The sequence below is a fragment of the Sardina pilchardus genome, chromosome 5 (assembly GCF_963854185.1).
Source record: "Sardina pilchardus chromosome 5, fSarPil1.1, whole genome shotgun sequence".
Lineage (NCBI taxonomy): Eukaryota > Metazoa > Chordata > Actinopteri > Clupeiformes > Clupeidae > Sardina > Sardina pilchardus.
Window position 1 is genome coordinate 30,000,169 of NC_084998.1, and position 23,740 is coordinate 30,023,908.

The 23,740-nt window shown below is 39.4% G+C and overlaps 1 protein-coding gene and 1 long non-coding RNA gene across 2 annotated transcripts; one reads left to right on the forward strand and one right to left on the reverse strand.

The window, feature by feature from the left end:
* Positions 1-2,172: 2,172 nt before the first annotated feature.
* On the reverse strand, positions 2,173-6,250 carry zgc:113176 (uncharacterized protein LOC554708 homolog). Its single transcript, XM_062537509.1, has 7 exons — positions 6,238-6,250; positions 5,961-6,091; positions 4,334-4,460; positions 3,900-4,063; positions 3,272-3,425; positions 2,446-2,532; positions 2,173-2,357 (listed from the first exon to the last, which is right to left on the reverse strand). Exons 1-7 carry the CDS (start codon positions 6,248-6,250, stop codon positions 2,173-2,175), a joined length of 861 nt encoding a protein of 286 aa, XP_062393493.1.
* Positions 6,251-6,993: 743 nt separating this feature from the next.
* Positions 6,994-10,373, forward strand: LOC134079649 (uncharacterized). Its single transcript, XR_009939106.1, has 5 exons — positions 6,994-7,027; positions 8,212-8,263; positions 8,984-9,054; positions 9,553-9,623; positions 9,837-10,373. It is a non-coding gene; the product is annotated as an uncharacterized LOC134079649 (long non-coding RNA).
* The last annotated feature ends 13,367 nt before the right edge of the window (positions 10,374-23,740 follow it).

A 23,740-nucleotide genomic window follows, 5' to 3' on the forward strand; every position in this document is an offset into this window, starting at 1 on the left:
AAATGTTCCAAATGTGTGTCACGTCCATACGGAAGAAGTTCCAAGCCCACAAGTGAGTTCACTCACCAGATAGACACACATACGCATATAACACTAATATGTGTGCATGTATTTGTGTCTGTAACGGTTAGTCCTCCTTTCTTGTGTCTGTTATGACTTTGTAGTGGGCTCTATGAACTGTCCAGGGCAAAGTCGGTCGACCCTGATGACACTCCCTGTTCCTTGATGGTAACCATGGCTGCTGCCCTCAACGTGGTGGGTGTGGACTATACGCTACGCTATATGTTATTGAGCATGCTCTAATTTGTTTGTCATAAGTGCTATGCAATACATCAATCCAGAAAGTAATCATGATTATTGCAGTTACCTAAAAGTAGTCTTGAATTTGCGATTAGCCATGTTTTACAAATTCAGTTTGTTGTACAGCATGCATCATTTTGTTTAATCTTATTTTTATTGACAGAGCCCTCAGAAATAAACTGATATCAATAATTAATATAGATGGTGATGGTGGCAAGGGTGCCTCCATAAGGTAATTATCATTTATTTTTGTACATCTGATAGACTTACCTTGCTATTTTTTTTAATTCTATGATTTTACAGATTAATCAACAATAACAAATTGTATGGCAATCTGTTTTTTGTTTTGTTTTTAAAGGTGCCATCCAGAAGTCCCAGCCTGGAGCCAGTGGCTGCTATTGCAAGACACATATGGGGGATGATCTGCAGGCAAAGCTACGATTAGGTATGATATCACACAGACATACAGTACATACGCAGAAATGTAGGGTCACTTTGAAATGTCCTCTCTATTAAAATAAATAAATAAATACCGGACATTCAGTGGGTATAGTAAGTATTCACACCCATGCTAAAGTTGACTAAAAAGAGGAATATAAAATCATCTTTTGAGAATTGATTGTAGTGCCTTACTTCAAAAAAAATAGCCCCACATCATCACATACCCTTCACCATAAGATTGGCATGGTGCTTTTTCCAGTTAGCCTATTAGCCTGTTTGATTTGCATTGAGCTCAATGAGCATCAAACAGGCTAATAGGCTAACTGGAAAAAGCACCATGCCAATCTCTAGCTATGGTGAAGGGTATGTGATTTGGGGCTATTTTAATTTCAAAGGAGTCTCAACAGCTTCCTCCATCACAATTCAGGTGATTCAAGTCTAGCTACCTTCATCCACAGGAGTCATGACAGCTTTCTCCATCTGCTGTGCACCTAAAATACATAAGATCATAAAACAATATCATATAATTATTGGTGTCATTGTATCATGGTTCATTGTACAGCATTACTTGTGTCTTTTGAGATTGAACATTAATATGTACTGTATTTCTACTGCAAGATGCGTGATCGGTGGGCATAGTTCAAATGACTGTACGGTTGGTTAGATCCACAGGAGTCTCAACAGCTTCCTCCATCTGCTGTGCGCCTAAGATACATAAAACAAAACAAAATAACTATTTAAATTAATCTTTGTAATTGCAATTTTTGTGACAATGGAAGTATTTATTTATTCATGTTCCCTTTTGTATTTTAATTTGTACTTGAATTTGACCTTGGGGATCCATAAAGTATCTATCTATCTTGTTACTGCATATGCAAATGCTTTACTAATACTTGATATTTTACAACTGTTTCCACACATTTTCAAAACTCTGTGTCTATTTTTCAAAACTCTACACACAAAACCGAAAATCGCACACAAAATGCAAAATGACTCAAATCTCCAGCAAAATGACACACAGCATTCAAAATGTCACAAAGATTTAGTGTGTAAACAGTTGAAAAAAAAACTGTAAGTAACTGTTTATGTGTATTTTTTTTTTTTTTTTTTACTTTTCTGTAAAGCACTTTTTAACTTGGTTTTAAACCAGTGGGTGTGGCTATAGTTTTGGAGAAATGCATGACAAAAAAGGTTTGACACTGCACATTTTCAGATCAAAAATCATATTCATATCCTACTTCACACTTATGCTCTTATTCCATCAACCTCTGCCCGACTATAACTTGGTATTTTAAGCTGGCCCATGGCATGTTACTTAGATATTCATATGTTATTTAAAGACTTTAACCACTTTGCAGAGACCTACCTAAAATAAAAATATATAAATAAATAAATAAATAAATGTAGTACACAACTCGAGAAACAACACTGTCACTGTTGATTTAACTTATCAATTTGAAAAGAAATACCATTGTGGACTTTTAAAATGGCCTCCAGCTGGTTTCGGCCATAAAACAAAGGCTTCTTCAACTGAAGATTATCCGGAAGCCCAGACACAACGATTGGTCTTTCTAGCAGGGACTTGTAGGGGAGCCTTCCAGCACCTCCAGCCTCCTCTGAAAGACATGCATATGTTATGTATGCAGATGGTACATACCATTTCATAACACTGGTCTTTAGGAAATTATTCAAGAAAAAGCTTACTGTATTTCTGATTAAAAAGGTCTTGCACTTTCTTCCGGAGAACACGGATGTGTTCATTTGGAAGATGACTTGTACATGTAGGTGAGGAGACAGCTGCAAAAGTAACAACAGATAGTCCATATATTTCTACTGTAATTGTTATATTACTATGCTTATATATTTATCCATATTTATTGTTGGTCACTAGACTTTAACCCTGCACTGTTGCACTGTTGGACTTATTTGCACTACCACAGTACCAATGGATCACAGTACCAATCCTCAGTACATTCATGTGGATCCTTGTTTTAGTAAGCACACATGTGCAAAATTGAAAACGCAGCACTCAGGTGTGCTATACAGTCTTGCCTTCCTCGATGCTCGATCCTCGAGGGGCGTTCCCTAACTATAACTAGCACTGGATATCACATTGTTTTCGCCACATCATTCTTTATGTCCATTATTGAGGATCGAGGCCCGGGGAGCGAGGGAGGATGTATAAAAGCCCAAATGAGAGGCACCCATAGCCTGTGATGTGGTTGAACTCGTATGCCCTGATCCAGCTAGACGGAGAGATGATTAGAGTATTACGTATTGTTGTTACTTGTTTGTATTGTTGCTTTAGTTTTTCTTCAATGACTGTAAGTATACAGTACTTTTTATTTAACAATTTGTTTATTGTTTTGACAGAAATATTCCATTTTGCTAACAACCTGTTGTGTTCTGCTAATTGGGTGTGGTGTTTGGTTAATTGTGTGTTGTATTTAGAAAAAAAGAGCCCTGTTTTCAAAATTGTGTGTAAACGATTGGAAAAAACTGTATGTAGATTGTCAAAAGACAAGTGCTACTTTGAAATGCAACGCAAAGTTGCTTGATGTGTCGGAGTTGTCCAGGAAGACAGTGGCTTCCTTGCTGCAAACCTCAAATACCTCCAAGGAGGAGGAGGATTTGTCTATGGACATAATGGCCGTCTCGACCCCTAAAAGCTCAAGCTTGGCCACCTTTATAATAAGGTACACAAGATGACCCAAAAAATTGCATTTGGATTAAATACAAAATTGACAACATGCACAAGCATTTAAATGTAAAACAAAACATGCACTGAATGCAACTCATAACTGGGCTAGACAATGACCCTTGGAGACATGAAGACACTCTTTCCAATTCAGAGCCCTTTTGGAATGAACACCACAAACACCCCACCCCATCCCTCCTTACAGCACCCCATATACAGTGCTGTTTGACAGTTTGTGAACCCAAGTTCACAAAGGAATAAAAGCTGGTTTAATTTGCATTGAAAGATGATCTTGTATAAAGTACCCCATGCCAATCTCTGGGTATGGTGAAGGCTATGTGATGATATGCGGCTATTTTAATTCCGAATGCTTTATTCCTCCTTTTAGTCAACTTTAGCATGGGTTTACAAACTTTCAAGCAGCACTGTACCTGTAACCAAACAAATGAAGCTTCCAAACCTCTAGCTTTAGTTGCTTAAGGTGCCTCTTGATTTTGTCCTCCCTCATTTCAGGGCTAAGCTGTTCTGTGTCCAGTGAACGGGAAGCTGTTGCTTCCAGAACATATTTTTCTCTCTCCTCTTTCCCTAGTAATGCCCACTGCTCTTTAATATCACTCATTGAGCCTGGGAAAATTGTGCATTTAACAATTCAGAGTCTGCAAAGTATGTTCCATGTTGCATGGAGTTGTCCAAAACAATATAGACCATTTCCAGTAGCCTAGAAATCTAGGCTAGACAACCGTTTATCCCACTCCCCCGATTGAGCCCTACTATGGGGAGTCCCCAGACCCTACATCTTGATGTGGGTCTGGCTAGTCAGGCTATAATGTAAATTAAATATATGTCCAACAACAAACCAACAAACTAAAAGCACCAATTAAATATCATATTTACCTTTATTTTTTAAAAGGTCACGGCAAAACAGATTATATGCCGAGAGCTGTCGTACGTGGCATTTCATTTTTACGGGCTGGGGCTGAGAGGGACCACCAAGAACCCTCTTATAGTTTCCAATCCAGTTCTGAAAGGGAGAATACAAAACGTAATACACATACACTGAACTGATTTGAAATATTTGGATCAGTAATTTGTTGTCAGACCTGCAAACTTGTCGCTTTTCGGCGACAATCGCCGTTTTCTTGGTCAATTGGGTCATTCACGTGAATCGCCCAGAACCGGAGAGTTTTTATTGGGGGGGGGGGGGGGGGGGGGTGAAGGCTGCCCTTTTAATCTGTATGCAATGCAGGCTAGAATTGCGAAACATTATTGGCTAATTCTTGTAATTGACACTTCTCTGGGCCAATCGGAGTCTTAGCACTTGCTTCAGAATCTTGAACACAGCGCGAAATTCACGTTTGGACGCCCGGCTATAGCGCGAGTCATTTTTGTCAGGGATGACACCGCGTTCGGTTCACAAATATGAACGTAGAGGTAAAACATTTATTTCTTGGACCGAACGCCGTGGAGTCCATTATCCCACTTATTCCACTGTTACCATTTGTTTTGTGTTAATTTCCTGTTATGATGTAAACGTTTAAACAGAGACGGTGTAACTAGACAATCTTTGGTTTAAATCGCTAAAAATATGTTGTCTTGTTAGTAGCCAGTCAGTTATCTCTTAACTATGAACCTTAGCTTTGAAACATCGCTATTTTAATTGCCCTATATGCCATCCAACTAGCTAAAATCAACCACCGTCATGTGCGACAATGTTATGTTCTGAACGTCTACAGCTTGGATGCAACGTGACCGTTCATTTAAACTTCACAACGAGTTTGCCAAATTAATAGGCTATTCCAGTGTGATACGGCCAACAAATTGGATCTAGGTCATAGGTGTGCAAATAACGTTTAATACACCCTCTGTAGAACGCAGGACGCGCATTGATTTGCATTGAGCTCAATGAGCATCAAACAGACTAATAGGATAACTGGAAAAAACACCATGCAGTAATTTAATTTAATTTAATTTAATTTAATTCCTAAGGCCAAGGGAACTTTATCAGGATGCATAGTATTCTGGAATAACTGGCCTTTAAAAATAAAAACATAGGCATATAAAAAAAAAAATCCTCCTGCACCTATATGGGAATTGACATAGGGGTCAAAACAGGCCTATATGCCCCCTGTATTTAAGGAAGAAAATATATTTATTTAAGATACATTCTTCATTTCTTGAAGAAAATCCTTGATTTTTACTCATTTTTTTGAATCAAGGCATGAAGATGATTTTCTATTCCTCTTTTTAGTCAACTTAAGCATGGGTTAAGATACGTATTCTCCCCTGTGTGTGTGTGTGCGTGTGTGTACGTTTGTGTTTACATACATCATACATGTATATGTATTATATATAATAATATATATAGTAATATAAACTAGCAGTTTTCTTTATATGCCCCCCCCCCCCGTCGGACACTGTCACCTTTTTTACGCTGAGGGGTTTGCAGGTCTGGTTGTGTATTACAACTTCATTTGATTCTAATGATTTTTTTCAATTGTTTTTACAGATCTCTAAATCTTACTTCAATCACACGGGTTTCCAGGCCAGTCTCGTTAGCAGCCTCTGATATAAGGGAGGAACCAACACGACTCATTCCTTCATTGAAATACTTCTTCAATGTTTCCAGCGCTGCCTCTGATATTTTGGTCCTTTCTTGTAACACAAAGATGAAAGAATAAATAGTAATAGAAATAGTAATAGAAAAGACAGCATTGAAGTATAGACTCTACATAACATACATTCTTTCATTAATACACTAAAACATTTCTGGATTAGGAACTAGAAGATTACAGGATTACCTCTGTGTGCCATCTTCAATCTGAAAATTTAACAGAGAAAAATATACAAAACAAAATAGGTAACCAAGAAAAAAACTTTTGATTACCTACATGCTATAGACCATAGGTGAGGATGACCTATAATGTAATATAGGGATAGATCATCTGAAGTAGCCTAAATCATATATTTTTGGAAAGCTTGAGGAATGTAGATGTGATTTAAGCTATTATAAGTTATATTCCACCCTTCTTCGTGCTTGAGAAGACCATATGTGAGGATGACCTCACCGTTAAGAGTGACGTACATTTTTGAGTGTTGCCCAGCTGGCATCCTGACGTCAATTTGACATCAACAAGTAGTCAAGATTTTGACCAACATGTATGACGTGCATAAATATGCATAATTTCATTATATTTTGTAATGATTTCCTTGTGGTTGTAAAGAGGCCCAACAAAGGTATCAATCTAACATGTTTTTTCTGGTCCCTACATCTCAGGTCTATATTATTGACATTAAATCAACGTTGATTTGATGTCAGGAAATAAGACGTCAAATTGATGTGAAATTTATGTCAAAACAACGTCTGTTAAAATGTCTGAAAAGGTATATTATTAGCCTACTCATTGTAAATCGACGCGAGTTTTTCAACATCCTGACCACACAGCAGAGGGTTCCAAAACGGACCCTCTGCGGCGGACTCCGTGCGGATACGCACATCGAAGCGCCCTTTCCAGTCCTAACGGCTCCTTCAGTTTTAAAATTTCTCGTTGATGAAGTGGAAGACGAAACAGCGGCGTCTGAAGGCTCACTGTAAGTATGCTCCTATATGCTTTATTTATGCAGCTACCAAGTCTATCCACTGAAAAAGCACTTCCATAACACAAGTAACCTACTTATCTAGCTTTATTTGCTGATATTATCCGAATATTTGCTGGTCTGCAGATATTGCTCATATTTACACACCAGCTACGGTCTAGCTGCTAGCTTTCGCAAGCTAATTTAGCCCACTTTAGACAGGGCTAAATCCTGTCCAACTAGGGCTTTGTTACCCTTTTAATGAAAGCTAAACTCAGAACTGAGTTTAAAATGAGCAACGTTTAATTTGGTTTAACGCTAACTTTGTGTTTGTGAACAACAAAAGTTGGCTTGCGTTAGCTAGCGTTAGCTTGTTAGCTAACGATAGCATTAAAGTTACAGGAAAACTAGTTTTTGTTAACGTTATGAAAGCTTAGATGTTGGACTCGGGAGTCTTTAAGAAAACGAAGGCCAATTCGGATGTGTCTAAACATCATTTCTTTCTGGGAGGGAGGCTGATTTCACATTGTTCACCAGTCCGGGATAACGTTAGCTGCTAGCTAATGGTTTTAAATTATGAATGACGTTAGCAGTAGCCTGCTAGTTCTAATAAGGTAGCGCTAACCAGCTGCCGCATGCTCAAACACATACGTCATAGCTCGACATTCTCTGCTGGCAGCAACAAATAGCTTTGGGACTCGTGCTTATATTTTGTACACGTTAGAAACCAGCAAACAGGCCTACTATTCAATCTAAAAAGTCCGGTTTCCAGACGTGTTTCCTGGTGACTTTTTAGATTGAACTGTAGCTGCTAGAGATTACTCTCTAACTTTTACGAAATATAAATGCACAAAGGGCACGAGGCTATTTGTTTTAAATTTCCATGTAGAAATACTGTCGTCTACGAGTTCATTTAATGACATTGAACGTTCCTTGGAGTAAGATTTAACTGAGAAGAGGCAAAATAGAAGAGGCAGTTGTTGACTTCATGTATGTCCTTGCTTTGCCTTGGCACAGACCAGACACTTTGTGGTGAATGTTTAGAATATATGGGAAGATGAGCTAAAATGATCAGCACCATATTCTGTGGATCCCAATATAATGCATTTTTTAATGGGGTGTATTATTGGTTATGATAAATATTTGGCCATTTCTTTCTGATGATAAACGTAATGCATATTTATGTATCTGTGTTGCAGGTCATTCACAAGTGGCTCCAGTCTGGTTTGGGGGTTCTGCCATCCAAGTAAAGTAAGCTTTACAGTTTTACATTTGATACTAGTCAGGACGAAGTGAAGGTAAATGTCAACATGCTTAAATTCCTTTGTCTGCTGTAATAAAACCTACCCTCTACCTCAAAGCTCTCTAATGAAATGTACATTTATGTATCTGCGTTACAGGTTATTCACAAGTGGCTCCAGTTTGGTTTGGGGGTCTACACTTTCTCATCCTGTCATGCCACCCAAGTGAAGTAAGCTAAACAGTTATACATTTGATTTATTTGACTTTTGGTCTAAACATTAATAATAAAAAATAACCATATGCCTCTGTAACTGGTGTTACTAGTTCAGGACGAAGTGAAGGTAAATGTCAACATGCTTAAATTCCTTTGTCTGCTGTAATAAAACCTACCCTCTACCTCAAAGCTCTCTAATGAAATGTACATTTATGTATCTGCGTTACAGGTTATTCACAAGTGGCTCCAGTTTGGTTTGGGGGTCTACACTTTCTCATCCTGTCCTGCCACCCAAGTGAAGTAAGCTAAACAGTTATACATTTGATTTATTTGACTTTTGGTCTAAACATTAATAATAAAAAATAACCATATGCCTCTGTAACTGGTGTTACTAGTTCAGGACGAAGTGAAGGTAAATGTCAACATGCTTAAATGCCTTTGTCTGCTGTAATAAAACCTACCCTCTACCTCAAAAGCTCTCTAATGAAATGTACATTTATGTATCTGCGTTACAGGTTATTCACAAGTGGCTCCAGTCTGGTTTGGGGGTCTACGCTTTCTCATCCTGTCCTGCCACCCAAGTGAAGTAAGCTATACAGTTTTACATTTGATTTATTTGACTTTTGGTCTAAACATTAATAATAAAAATAACCATATGCCTCTGTAACTGGTGTTACTAGTTCAGGACGAAGTGAAGGTAAATGTCAACATGCTTAAATGCCTTTGTCTGCTGTAATAAAACCTACCCTCTACCTCAAAAGCTCTCTAATGAAATGTACATTTATGTATCTGCGTTACAGGTTATTCACAAATGGCTCCAGTCTGGTTTGGGGGTCTACGCTTTCTCATCCTGTCCTGCCACCCAAGTGAAGTAAGCTATACAGTTTTACATTTGATTTATTTGACTTTTGGTCTAAAAATTAATAATAAAAAATAACCATATGCCTCTGTAACTGGTGTTACTAGTCAGGACGAAGTGAAGGTAAATGTCAACATGCTTAAATTCCTTTGTCTGCTGTAATAAAACCTACCCTCTACCTCAAAGCTCTCTAATGAAATGTACATTTATGTATCTGCGTTACAGGTTATTCACAAGTGGCTCCAGTTTGGTTTGGGGGTCTACACTTTCTCATCCTGTCCTGCCACCCAAGTGAAGTAAGCTAAACAGTTATACATTTGATTTATTTGACTTTTGGTCTAAACATTAATAATAAAAATAACCATATGCCTCTGTAACTGGTGTTACTAGTTCAGGACGAAGTGAAGGTAAATGTCAACATGCTTAAATGCCTTTGTCTGCTGTAATAAAACCTACCCTCTACCGAAAAGCTCTCTAATGAAATGTACATTTATGTATCTGTGTTACAGGTTATTCACAAGTGGCTCCAGTCTGGTTTGGGGGTCTACGCTTTCTTATCCTGTCCTGAGTGATTCTTGACATTGAAATTATATCAAAATTTGTCAATAAATGTTCATACTTTTGTCATTAATGTTTGATTTCGGATTTATGTTGAATTGACAGCGAAGCTTGATATTGAATGATAGCAAAATAGCATTAAAACATTGTCTTCCTATGCATCAACATCATGACATCTTGACATCAAATAAATGTTGAATTGACATCAAATGGCAACAAAACTTGACATGGAAATGACATCAACATCATGACATCTTGATGTCAAATAAATGTTGAATTGACATCAAAGCCTGATATTGAATGATATCAAAATAGCATCAAAACGTAATCAACCATCATGACATCAAATACATGTTGAATTGACATCAAATCCCGGCAAAACATGACATCAAAATAACATCAAAATGACATCAGCAGAGGTCAAAATCTTGACATCAAATTGACATCAGTACATTGACGTCAATATGACTTTCATTCTAGACCTATTTCGTGACGTAATTTTGACGTCAATGTTCGATGTCATATTGATGTCAAATTGATATCAAATGCCCACTGGGTGGTAGTTTTATGGGTGTAATATAAGCATAGATCATCTGAAGTAGCCTATATCATATATTTTTGGAAAGCTTGAGGAGGGTAGATGTGATTTAAGCTATAATAAGTTATATTCCACCCTTCTTTGTGCTTGAGAAGACTAAATAGTCTGAACAGTGATGTCATGCCGACATACATTTTTGAGTGTTGGTAGTTTTTTGGGTGTAAAATAAGCTTAGACCATCTGAAGTCATATATTTTTGGAAAGCTTGAGGAGTGTAGATGTGATTTAAACTATAATAAGTTACCAACACTCAAAAATCTATCACCATCTCCTTGGTCTTGGTCGTGTTGAGTTGTAGGTGGTTGAGTCTGCACCATTGCACAAAGTCCTCCACCAGACTCTTGTATTCCTCCTCCTGCCCATTCCTGATACATCCCACAATTGCAGTATTATCTGAAAACTTCTGCATGTGGCATGACTCTGTGATGTAGCCAGGGACGGACTGGACGGTCTGGCATTTGGGCAGATGCCAGATGGGCCGCGCAAATTTGTGGGCCGGCCGAGCACACCAAATTGTTGCGGCCCATAGTAGCACTGACGCGGCCCATTCAAAAGTTGTTACGTAGTTGAATGATTATCGCACGCAGACCCTCCGCCTTCATGAATAAGTTTCAATGCTCTTAAAAGCGTGCGGATGGTAACTCAGCAGAAACGAAACTCGATTGATATTTAAATGGGACATATACCTAGCCTACTGTATATACTTTACAGATGGTGTATTTCAAGTTTTACATCAGCCTATTTTAATTTTGTAGGGAAATGTCTTGTTACGATTTTTTTTTTTTTAAAAAAACATGGTTTGAAATAAAACAAATCTACTGGTATTTTGTATTTTATTGTTTTAGAAAATTAAAATAAAGCAATGCCTTCTGGGAAGAATGAGCAAATCGCGTCTGCGCGTTCGTGTGTTGAAAGTTGGACTAGTGGTGGTCAAGTTAAGCCTACCTTACATTGCCAGACTTTGCAAAGATTTGGAAAAGATTTTTGAAAAACTACAGTCTCAGACCCTCTCACATCTAAAGACAATTCATTGAGTTTTTAGTCACAGTCTAGTCACAGGCCAGTCTCAGATTAGGATTTTGCAAAGACTGTGGGTCACTATTTACAAGACTGCTGCTAGATTCCTTCAAATTATTTCCATCGTGCAATAGGCTACACGTCATCATTCACAGGAAATCACATGATAGATATCAAAGTAATTTTTTCGCGTTTCTGCAGCATTGTTTGATGTGTGACATCACTAACAGATATAGAGCTGTTCTGTCACGTAGAACAACCGACTAATAAATTATAAGAAATGAAATAACAAATAATCATAAAGGCTACAGCTGTCGCCTAGCCTAGAAATCTAGACGCACCCTAGCGGCCAAAAATATTTTTGCCTAGCGGGATGGTCTAGGGTCGCACCGTTGAGGACAAGCCTGCGCCAGGCTCGAGTTCAGCCTAGCCAATTAGAACGCTCTATCTGTGTACGGAGTCCTTGAGCCGAAAGCATCATGCAATAAACAAATCAGAAGCAACGAAAGGCGGGTCTTGGCATCTAACTTACCTTTCACACACAACAGCGCCGACTCCGATAATTAGATTTAAAACATTCTCCTGCTTGCTAGATTTTCTTCACTGTTGATTTGCTGTTTCTCTTTGAGTTTCCAAGTTAACGTTAAGGCTGCTACGTCTATAATTGTCTTGTTGCAGAGCTGTGTAACATCTATTTGCCTCTGTCTTGGTAAGTTCACACTTGAAAAAGCGACTCTAATCGGAGCTGCCAAGTGTCACGCTTTGAGTGTGACAGACAGTCAAAAAAATGTTTGACGAACGCATCTCACTGTCGCTTGCAATTTTCTGAAACTTGGCAGCCCTGTTGCCGTTTTGCCGACCGGCTACGATTGGTCACAAATGCTGGCCTATTACGTGCAGAGGCAGTTTGAAAGACAACTGTTCATCCCACCCACAGGCTTCAACTCTGTGAATGGTCCGACCCCAGACTATACATTTCTGTGTAGTTTGGCTTGCCAGGCTAGCTGTCGCCTACACTCTCAGAAAAAAAGGTACACAGGGGTACAAGTATAAAACCTCCAGGTACCAAATTGTTCCTTTCAGTTTGTTGTACCTTGAAAGATACAGTACTGAACCTCTGTGATACAATGTTGTACCTCTCAAAGTACAAGATTTGTGAAAGTACAAGTTTGTACCACGAGGTTTTGTACCTATGAACTAGGCCAATAGAGCTCCCCAGTCCCGCCCCTCCTCCGAGAGAGGTGCTTGTCCGGAAGTAAAATTCTCATTCATTTCTCCCATTGACTTCTGGAAAAATTCGGATATAAAGAGTTTTAGACCATGCCTTAGGCTAACCAGCTACGATGTGACTCATAAGCATATAACTTATAATTTCGAGTGAAAAAATGAACAGAACATGTAAAAAAAGCGAAAGGTACAAGACTGTGTACATATCTTAAATTCCGAGATAGAGAACTCAAATCCCAGGATGCTTTGCAAACGTACACACATTTCCAACATTTGCAGCCTAAAGATAGTTTAACATGGTTCCATATTAATCTGAGAAAAGAAGATGATTACTTCCTAACGTGTAAAACTGGTGAAAGCAGAGCCTTTGATTGGTAGAGATCGCCGTTGCCATGGCAATGCCAAACAAACTGTACTCAGCTTTTCCCGCGCCTATCGTCCAGCTTCGTCTCGCTGGAACTTCAAAACTTAAAATGGCTGCAGGGCTGATCAGGACCGATGTGTGGTCTTCCGAAAAATAACGGTTTTCTCATCTTGAAGGTTGAATTTACTCAATGGAAACGGTAGGAAGTAATCATCTTCTTTTCTCAGATTAATATGGAACCATGTTAAACTATCTTTAGGCTGCAAATGTTGGAAATGTGTGTACGTTTGCAAAGCATCCTGGGATTTGAGTTCTCTATCTCGGAATTTAAGATATGTACACAGTCTTGTACCTTTCGCTTTTTTTACATTTTCTGTTCATTTTTTCACTCGAAATTATAAGTTATATGCTTATGAGTCACATCGTAGCTGGTTAGCCTAAGGCATGGTCTAAAACTCTTTATATCCGAATTTTTCCAGAAGTCAATGGGAGAAATGAATGAGAATTTTACTTCCGGACAAGCACCTCTCTCGGAGGAGGGGCGGGACTGGGGAGCTCTATTGTCAATGGAGAAATTGTATTGGATTTTTACTTCCGGACAAGGCTGTGGGCGGGACTGGGGAGCTCTATAGCCATACGTCAGCCAATCAGATCGCCTATCCTGCTAGAGCTCTCGACCTTGGCAAAAATAAAAAACATGGCGGATGATTGTGAAAACTGGTAGGGGATTATACATTTATTTTAAAAGTTAGCCTATTTTATGATTTGTCTTTGAAAACGAGATGAGAAATATGGGTTGAATAGAAAAACAATCCTGTTTTCATAACAAACAAATTCGTCAGGAGTGAGGTTGACGATGTGTGTACCAGCTAATACGTTAGCAAGCTAGCAGCTAGCTGCTATCATCAGTGGACAACGCTACGTAACGTCGGCTCGGGCTTCCCGAGTGTTCCATCTGGATTTTAACGGTCGACATGACAGTCGACGCCGACAGTGGGTCGGTCTGTCTGGGAGAGATAAATGCTGCGCTGACAACCGAAAACCCTCTGCATGGACTTTCTAAAGGTGACTGGACGTAACCAAAGATGAACGGGGTAAAAAGGTGAGCAAAGTTGTTTGTATCATTGCCAATAGCGTTAAACTTTTAACAGGACTTTGTGTGGTATAATAGCTAAATGCTAGCTTGAACCTAGCTGCCAGGACGAGTTGCTAAGGTTTCTTAGCCCCCTGTCAACCAGTTTCATGCATGCAAGGTAGGGATCTAACATTACTCAGTGCTTTGGTGACATTTAAGCGGAGTTGGGATCACGTCAAGTGTTAATTTATTTTAAACCAATGTTAGAGCTAGCTAGTTGTCTAGTCGTGTGTGGGTAAAAAACGTTACAGCTAGCTTTGGAAGCTAGCGCTATATTGGCTAGCTGCTAGCTAGCTGACGCCACATGTTCACTGGCTTTAGGTAACGTTAGCACGGATGTTACATGGCCTGTTTGGTTCTGAAAAAGATGAGTGAATTGATGGTATTTTTTCACAGGTTAGTGTAGGTGGTGTTCGTGCAAGGGATGTGCGTGTATTATAACCATTGTAGTGTCTAACTAGTTGTATGAAATTATGTTTTGTTTTGTTTTTTTTCCCCTATAGAACATGAAATGAATGGGGAAACTGTCAGTGGTGGCCTGACAGACTGCAGGATTTCCAGACAGAAGACAGAAATTTACCAACCATCTTCAGAGAAAACTCGAGCACTACATTTCACTGAATGATGTAAGTTTTACCATTCATCTTATTTTCAGAACTTAGGTTTTTACAATCACTTTGCTACTATTTTCAGAACCTTCATTTTTCCACAACTCTAAACACAAAACTCACAAGCAATGATCAAAATGCACATTTTTCAAAACTCTAACCCTTTTCTCAATTGCTTGGATACACATAGGCTACAACTTAGATCATTTGTTTATTCAACAGAAATCACCTGTTCAATGATACAACTTAACATCAAAGTACTACTATTTCTAAAGACAATTCACACATTACATTCCAAATGAGTGTCTTCATTTCCTTACAATGATCTAACTATCAATTGATACAACTGCTCAAAATAAGTAACTGTTGCATTACTCTTAATGCATAGTTGTATGGAAACAGACACACAATCTTCCATGTTTACTGCCAATCATGAAAGTTTCAAGATACTGTAACAAGATTCACTGTCAACAATTAGCGTGGCGCATGAACCAATTAGACTACTATATCCATGGATGTAGCCTAATATTTTACAATGTTTCATCAGGCTGTCTTTTCTTTTCTATTTCATAGCCAATTATTTTTACTTTAATTCAGATAAACCTATGTAGTGATTGTACTGTAGTGTTTTGCATCAATACATTACAAACTTTGTTGAATGATTCCACTGTGTCGGTAGTATTCTCTCTACTACTGCAGTCTTTCACAGAGATGTATTTACTGTACTGTACATGTTGTACCATAATGAAACCTGTATCACCTATTTTGTTCTACAATATTCAATGATTGTATGAACAATGACACAATGAAACTATCGGTTGCTTGTGTGCGGGTGATCTATAGGTATGTTTCTGTGGTATTTCACTGTAAATCAATGATTGTGCAAGTGCAAGATTTCTTTGAAGATGTGAATGCACAATCCAATGTTTTGAGCATTATACAGCCTGTGTTAGAAGTGATAACCGTTTTGAGTTTTGTGTCTAGAGTTTTGAAAAATGACATCAAGGTTCTGAAAATAGTAGCAAAGTGATTGTAAAAACTGTAATATGACATTCCAAAAACAGAATCTTATGTGAAGTAAATTGATTTCATGAATCAGATTTCTTTACTAATTTAGTGGTTATTTTTTGTCTATTTAGGAAGATCCAGCGACACCCTATCCGACTGTGCAGATGCCTGGCACATCAAACTGGAGACAAGCCCTCAGCGATTGGTGACTCCCTGCAACTACGTATCAAGGTGGATGACTCCAGCCACAACAAGAACATTCTTATTTTTATGCAAAGGACTGACCCTGGTGACAAACTCATGCACACTAAACATGTTTAAATGTAACACATATTCATTCTCTCTCTCCACACTAGCCCTACTGATATTACTTGATTACTCAATATTTTTGTCTCTCTCTCTGTCTGTACCATGTGATGAAATCAGTGTTTACTGTTTTGTATTTGTATACAATAAATCTGTTTTTTTAAAGATACTGTGTTTTCATTGATGTCCAGCAAGGGAACTTATAAGTACCTTTAAAGGTACAAAGTGACTTGTCTAAGGGAACTTATAGATACCTTTAAAGGTACAAATTGACTTGTCTCTGTGGTGGTACCTTAATGGTCCAAATATTGTACCCTTGATGATGATACAAACTTGTACCATAGAGGAAAGGTACAAAATAGTTCCTGAAGGTACAGATGGGACCATTAAAGGTACAAAATCTGAGGGTACAAATATGTACCCCTTTTGTAAGGTACTGCTCTGTACCCTCTAAAGGTACTGCCACAGAGACAAGCGTTTGTACCTTTTAAGGTACTGAGCGGTACCATTTTTTCCGAGAGTGTATTTTGCCCCTTCCTGTTTCATGTTCGCGCAAGGTTACTATTGGTTTTTAATGTTCACGTCACTATTTGCATGAGCCACGACTGAAAAGACTTCCGGTAATATCAAACATGTTTGATATTGTCGTAACGGCAAAACTAGAAAAAGACTGCCTCCGACTTACACTAAACGATTTAGATGACGGGAGCGCGCTGCGATTTCAGTACAACTCCCAAGATTTCTGCCCGATTTTGGAAATTTAGTCGCCGACTGTTAAAACAGACCAAAATCGTGCAATGTAAGCCAGCCTTTAAGTCATTCAATAGATTGGTGGTGGAGTTTATATGTTTTAAACTGGCAAGAAAAATGAATAGAGGCACTAAGCGACAGACACGGGTGCGACAGAAGGGGGGAGCAGAGAAAAAGAGAGAGAAATTAAGAAAGCACTGGTGTCTGCGGGGGAAATGGGCGAAATTGGATTGTTTCTGTCAAGCTAAAGGCTAGTGCTGCATCCTCAGCTAGCTAATTTGTTGTCTTCATGACGGTAAGACAAATGTTTTTATTATGGAGCTCTAACTCTGGCTCTAACAATATTCATCATGGTTTATTTGTGCATTGATATGACAATTTTCTTATGCAGTTGTTTAAAATATGGGAGTTTATCTGATTCTGCACCATCATTGGGGCTATCACAAATAGCCCTGTTTCTGTGCAAGTTGGGCCGCTTGTGGGTGCAAATGCCAGGGCCGTTTTTTTTTTTTATCCCAGTCCGTCACTGGTTGTAGCAGAAGTTAGACGTCAGAATTCAGTGGTGGTAGTTGTTTGGGTGAAATTAGATAATCTGATGTAGCCAAAATCATATATTTTTGGAAAGCTTGAGGTAGATATGATTTAAGCTATAATAAGTAATATTCCACCCTTATGTGTCCTTAAGAAGATCAAATGATAGTCTGAACAGTGTTGGCATCCTGACGTTATAGCCTACTTTTGAGTGGTGGTAGTTTTTGGGTGCAATATCAGGACAGACATTTGAAGTAGCCTAAATCATAGCCTATATTTTTTGTGATTCGAGATGTGTATTCTAATCATTCTTGTGTGCCCACTTCATACACACTGTGGATTTGTGTGTGTGTGTGTGTGTGTGTGTGTGTCTCTGTGTGTGTGTGTGTGCGCGTGTGTATCCATTCACCTGCTTCGGACGTTATCAGTCCATTGAAAGGGGCGTTATCAATCGTAATCAGCCTCATAGGTATGATAACCATAGACCTAAAAGAAATGGACAAACAGACTCCGTTGTTCTCGATGGAAGGGGGCTGAAACAAAATTCCGTTTACTTTCCCTCGTACTGCGCAGACTCGTACTCAGTTCGTGACGTTAGCCTGCTGTAACTCGTCTGATAGATCGAAAACCTCTGAAATTGTTAACGTTCGTTTTTTAATATTATTATTATGTGTACTTGCCTCAAGGTAATGCTTTACCATATCAAACAGTAGGCTACTGTAGGCTACACGCATTTTCACTGATCTTGCGAATGACTCTCCGTCATGGTTTTCGTGCAGGCTCACTCAGCTTCTTATCCAAACAATACGGGCGAACGTTAGCTTCCCTACAACCGACATGCTAAAATACTTCTTTACGGGAAACCAACGTAATATACGGGGAAGAAGTGAATTAATTTTGCCTTCGATACCCTATATAGAATACATAGAAGCTATAAGGGAGACAAAGGGCACATGTTACATGAAGTTATGGGATCGCAAAAAAATCTGAAATCTATGGCCGTCCAAGGGAGTTAGCAGAGCGTTGATCACCAGCTCATTTCGTGTTTCTACTTCCGGGAATATGCCTGCCCCCTTGATGATAACGCCCATTCAATGGACTGATAACGTCCGAAGCGGATGTTCCATTTGTGTTGTACAGTACATTGGCCGGAAGTGCCCTAGTGGTGGAAGTAGGAAATTGCAAGCATTTTCCGATCATATTTGAAGTTCCGATCAGGGAGTGTGCAAAATGTGCGAAATGCACATTTAAAAGACAATTTTACGAATATAATCAATGCAACTTTATATTCAGGGTCATACTAGAAGCGTACAATCCGGAAAGACTTCCATTAGGCCTCCGCATATCACTTAGAAATGATTTGGTGACGGCGTTTGCACAAGTGCAAATAGATGGAAACGAGGCGATATGAATGAATGACTAACGTTTTTTCGCACCCACGCATATTGAAACGTTACAGCCCTGCCAGATGAAACTGCGAATAACCAAACAAACAACATAAAACGTAGTGATATGGACGAGAAAAAATGCATCAACTTACTTCCAACAGTTGGATTAATTTTCTGATTTAATAGTAAGCCTAGCTATATACTGTTTAGATTTATCTTTCAAGTGCAGCGCTTCTTCTATCTTTTCTCAGAAGTATGGTAGTGTATGTCGTATGTCCGGAAAAAGTATCAAACTACGGAAATTACATAGATGGTATAGCCTACACGGCTGTCATGCGAAACGTAACAGTAGGTCTAGGCCCTAAAGTAAAGGTAGTAGCAAATATGGTAGGCGTATACTGCACATCTGATTTTCCCTTTGAAGTAGCCTAGGCCTGGCCCAGGTAATCATAGAAAATGGTCCAGGGAATGACAGCAGCAGAGTTTTGTTCTATATGTATTTATTTCATAGAGAGGATTTTAAAAAATAATAATAAAAAAGCATAGCCTACAGTAGGCCAAGAAACAGTCCTTATGACAACTAGTTAAGAAAACTCGGCACACATGAGAACAATAGCATGTTATAGCCTAACTCAAGTGATAAAATATTGCCTCAAATACCTATTTGTTTAATGGGGACTATTCTGCATAAGGAACCAGTGTAGTGAATTGTTATAAACATGACATTAGAAAACATGCAAATTAAAAAAAAATCCAAAAAAACATCAACAAACATTTGTAGCCTACATAATGAGTAGCATAAATGTAGCTAGGTAAGTTGTTTGATCAAGACTGAGAGGAATTGCTTTACTGATGTGCGTAAGTGATAAAACTAGATGCACCGCATAGCGGTACACAATATGACCGCCGCTCAGTTCTGCACATTCTCTCCAAAACGAATTACGCTCGTCAACTTTCCTGTATGGCTGGGATTATACTTGCTGTTAGACCAACCGTAAGCATATGCGCCCGTGTGCGACCTGCTGTGTCCGGTGTACAGACTCGCTGCAGCATTACGCACCCTACTGGAGGTCTTCACTAGGGGGAGAATAGTAACATCAGATGTGGATGTGGCCATGTGCCATTGTTTACTCTCATGATTGCCCCCAGCTTCGATGTCAATAATGCATCTTGCAGTCACCTTTTTTTGTAGTGATCGCCCCCTACTTTCTTATCAGTATTGCATCTCGCGGACGTGTCATGTTCGCTTGCGACGACGTGCACGACCGACGCACCAAACGACCGCAAAATACGCGAGGCAGTCATGATACGAACACGAACGCGTTGTCTGCAGCAAGTCTAAACCTGCCTTATCTCCGATTTGTGCAATATACTGTATGTATATCTCCTACTCTTGCAGCTCATGTGTATATGAGTGTGTGCATGTGTGAGTTTGCTTGTATAAAGATGTGTGTGTGTCTGTCTGTGTGTGTGAATGTGCATGTGTGCGCATGTGTGTGTGTGTGTGTGTGGAATCCGTGGAAGTGTGTTTATCTGTGCGTGTGAATCTGTTGATGTGTGTGTGCGAACTTAGTTACTTTTTAAACTGAGCCCCCTGCCGGCTCAACATAAAAATGCCAATCGGTTTTGCCAATAGCCTACTCACTATATTGGAATTTAACAGTTACGCCATTTTAACAGTAACGTCAGAACGTATAGAAGACATCACAACCTGCAAAAAGTAATTTCAGGGAGGTATCTAAAAAATACTTTAACCTACTGAGATACTGAAATACAGATGAATAGCCTATGTTTGTTCAATAATGTCTAGTCAGTATACCAAATAAGAGAGGCCTATAGATAGAAACTGTGGTAATAAAATATGAAGATTTTGGTAGTTTGGGCTTTTCGTGTATCCTTCTACTGTAGCCATTTAGCCATCTACTATAGGCCTGAATTATATGCCAATGAAATTACACTTGTTAAACTCACCTCAATAAATATTTTGCAATCATTTAATGGGCAATGCTAAAGTTACTGTTACAAACCAGCGGCAGAGTTGGCGGTCCAACGGCGGTAACCACCAGTGGCCCGCTGGAGTTTTGCTCAGTTCTCTGGCTGTCCACCGGCGGCTCAGAAGCGGCTCCAGATAAAGGGCCACCCTTTTGCCGTTTACTACTCACCAGCTTCTAATTGGCCTTATTTATGGCCATAATAATGAAAATGATGCACTAAAATAGCAATAATACATTATAACACTTTCCATTTGCCCTCAATCAGAACAATTTACAATTATTTACAGGAATTACCAAAGTTAGCAAATTTACTAAGGTGAAGACAGTGCCTGCTGATGAGAAACCTATAAATGTATTCTGTAATTTAATAATCCAATATAAAAACATTTATCCTCAGCAACTATCACACAGACTCACCACACATAGTATTAGGTTCAATACATTTTGTAGGGCTGTCCACGACCAAGGATTTCGTTGGTCGACCAGAGGCTGTCATTTACTCCGACTAATCGATTAATCGCCCCCCCCCAAAAAAAAAAAAAAAAAAAAAATATTTTTTAAAATTTTTTTATTAATATTATTATTTTTAATGCCCGGCTGCCAGTAGTCTATCTATGCGCATTTACCACTAACCTCGTGACTGACTGATAAAATGTTTTCTGATTCTGATCTAGCATACATATCTGATATAGCTGATATAGCAAACAATTGACAGCTTAGTTCTTCTCTCAGACGGAGAGTGAAAAAACCCGACGTCAGTGACATTATGACAAGCGCACAGCAGACAAGCGCACAGCAGGACCATAATCCTAAACCTGTCCCCTTTACACGGGCAAATGATTTCAGATTTTGAAATTCTGAATGTGTCACAAAAATAATCAGAAAAGACAGACGAACTTTGAACATTCTGAATATTTATTTAAAGTAGGCCTACGTGCCACACGCCTCCTGTTCATGATGAACAGAACAAAATAGGCCAGCAGGCCTGAAATAATAATAATAATAATAAAAAAACATTTTCGTTTCTTTAAGAAATGTACATAACGAAAAAAATATGATTGCTTCCAAAGATAAATGTTTTAAGTAGGCTACCTTAGTTTTAAAACTTAACAACCGGCAATAATCGGCCGAACGGAAACACTTGAAATTCTTAGTGTTAGTTTAACCAGTCACAGAGACCGAGGGCAACTCTGCTAAAAGAATAACTTAATGAATATAAAATGGGCAAACATAGCTCTCTTAACAAATAATACCTAGGCCCTCGGCCTAATTTAAACAGTGCAAATTAACAGACCAACGTAGCCTTGCATAATAAAAGAAACTCACAGTGATTTGTCCTCGGCTCTAAGTTTTCTCAAATTGTGAGAAAGGAAGACCAATTTGTCCACATTGTCCGGGAGAAGTGAACTCCGCGTCTTGCTCACAATGAAGCCGGCCTTGGAAAAGATGCGCTCCGATGATGTGGACGTGGAAGGGATGGAGTGAACACGCATGGCTGCTCTGGCCAGCTTCGGGTAGCGCTCCTCATTTCTTTGCCACCATGCTAGTGGTCCTCCAGACTCAACTTTTGTTTTATCCTCCAAATACCGTTTCATTTCACTGTTCTGCTCCTCTGCCTGCTGCTCTTCATCTGTGCCCATCAGCATGGATATTTCATCCTGCTTCCTTTTCTTCTGTAGAGGCATGGGCTCGTTGTCGTCCTCATCTAGCGGTCTTTGTGCAGGCTCTTCTGCTGGAGTTAGACGCTCAGCTAACTCAAACACCGTAGTGTATGCCTCATCGCGTTTCTCTTCCTCCATGAATGACAAGCTTTTGAAGCGCGGATCCAGCACAGCAGCTTTGATGTATATGCTGGTCTGCAGCTCCCCGTTTAGCTCCCACCTCTTGTCGATTTCTTCACGAAGTGTGTTCTTCATTGCTGTCGCGGCCGCACTGTCATCCTCTCGCAGCAACAGGTGACGCCTTTTCATGTTTATGAGCATGGGCAGCGTGGCAGAGAGCGATACATTGTCATCTTGTGAAAGCAATTCGGTAAGAGTAACCATCGGCTTCAGTACCGACACGATGTCCTCTGCTATCCTCCACTGGACTGCGGTAAGATCCAAATCGCGGTCAGATCGCTGTGTGGTATTGGGGTCAGATAGAACAGCGGTGACTGGCCACCTCTGTTCCAGAAGACGCTCCAACATGCACTGCGTGGAGTTCCATCTCGTGGAGACATCCTGTATGAGTTTGTGCTCCACGACGTTTTGTTGTTTTTGCTTATCAGCGAGAGCCACTGTAGCCTTTGCACTTTTCTTGAAATGTCCAACAAGACGTCTGGCAGCTGCTACGACACGGCACACTGGATCTTTTTTAAGTGCCGCATTGATGCACAGCTGCAAAGTGTGCCCTGCGCAACGAACTCCTTGGACCTTACCCCATGACGGGTTGCGAGACAACTGCTCGGCACACAGCACAATGTTCGCAGCATTGTCATGTACAATAGCGACCCTTTTTCCCGCGGGGATTCTAAAGTCTGCCATGACTTCGCTGAGTCGCTCCCCAGCAAACAATTAACGTTCTGCTAACTTTCACTAACGTTAGCTTTTGGTTCCCCTATGGTTCGTTTTTCAGCAACCTACTAATAACGTTTAGAGAACGTTATCTCCAGGTTGTCAAAACAAATAACGTTCCCCTAACGTTTTTACAACTAAAGAAAAAAACGTTATATTCTGGTTGAATCCCAGCAAGCAAATAACGTTAGCCGCTGGTTCTCCTGTGGTTAGTTTATCAGTAACCTTCTCATACCCTGGAGAGAACGTTAGCTCCAGGTTATCAAAGTTTCCCGAACGTTATTACAACTAAAGAAAAAAACGTTATATTCTGGTTGCATTTCTCTTTTCACACAAAGTTGCTACTTAGTTGTTTTTTGGTATCTTATTTGTAT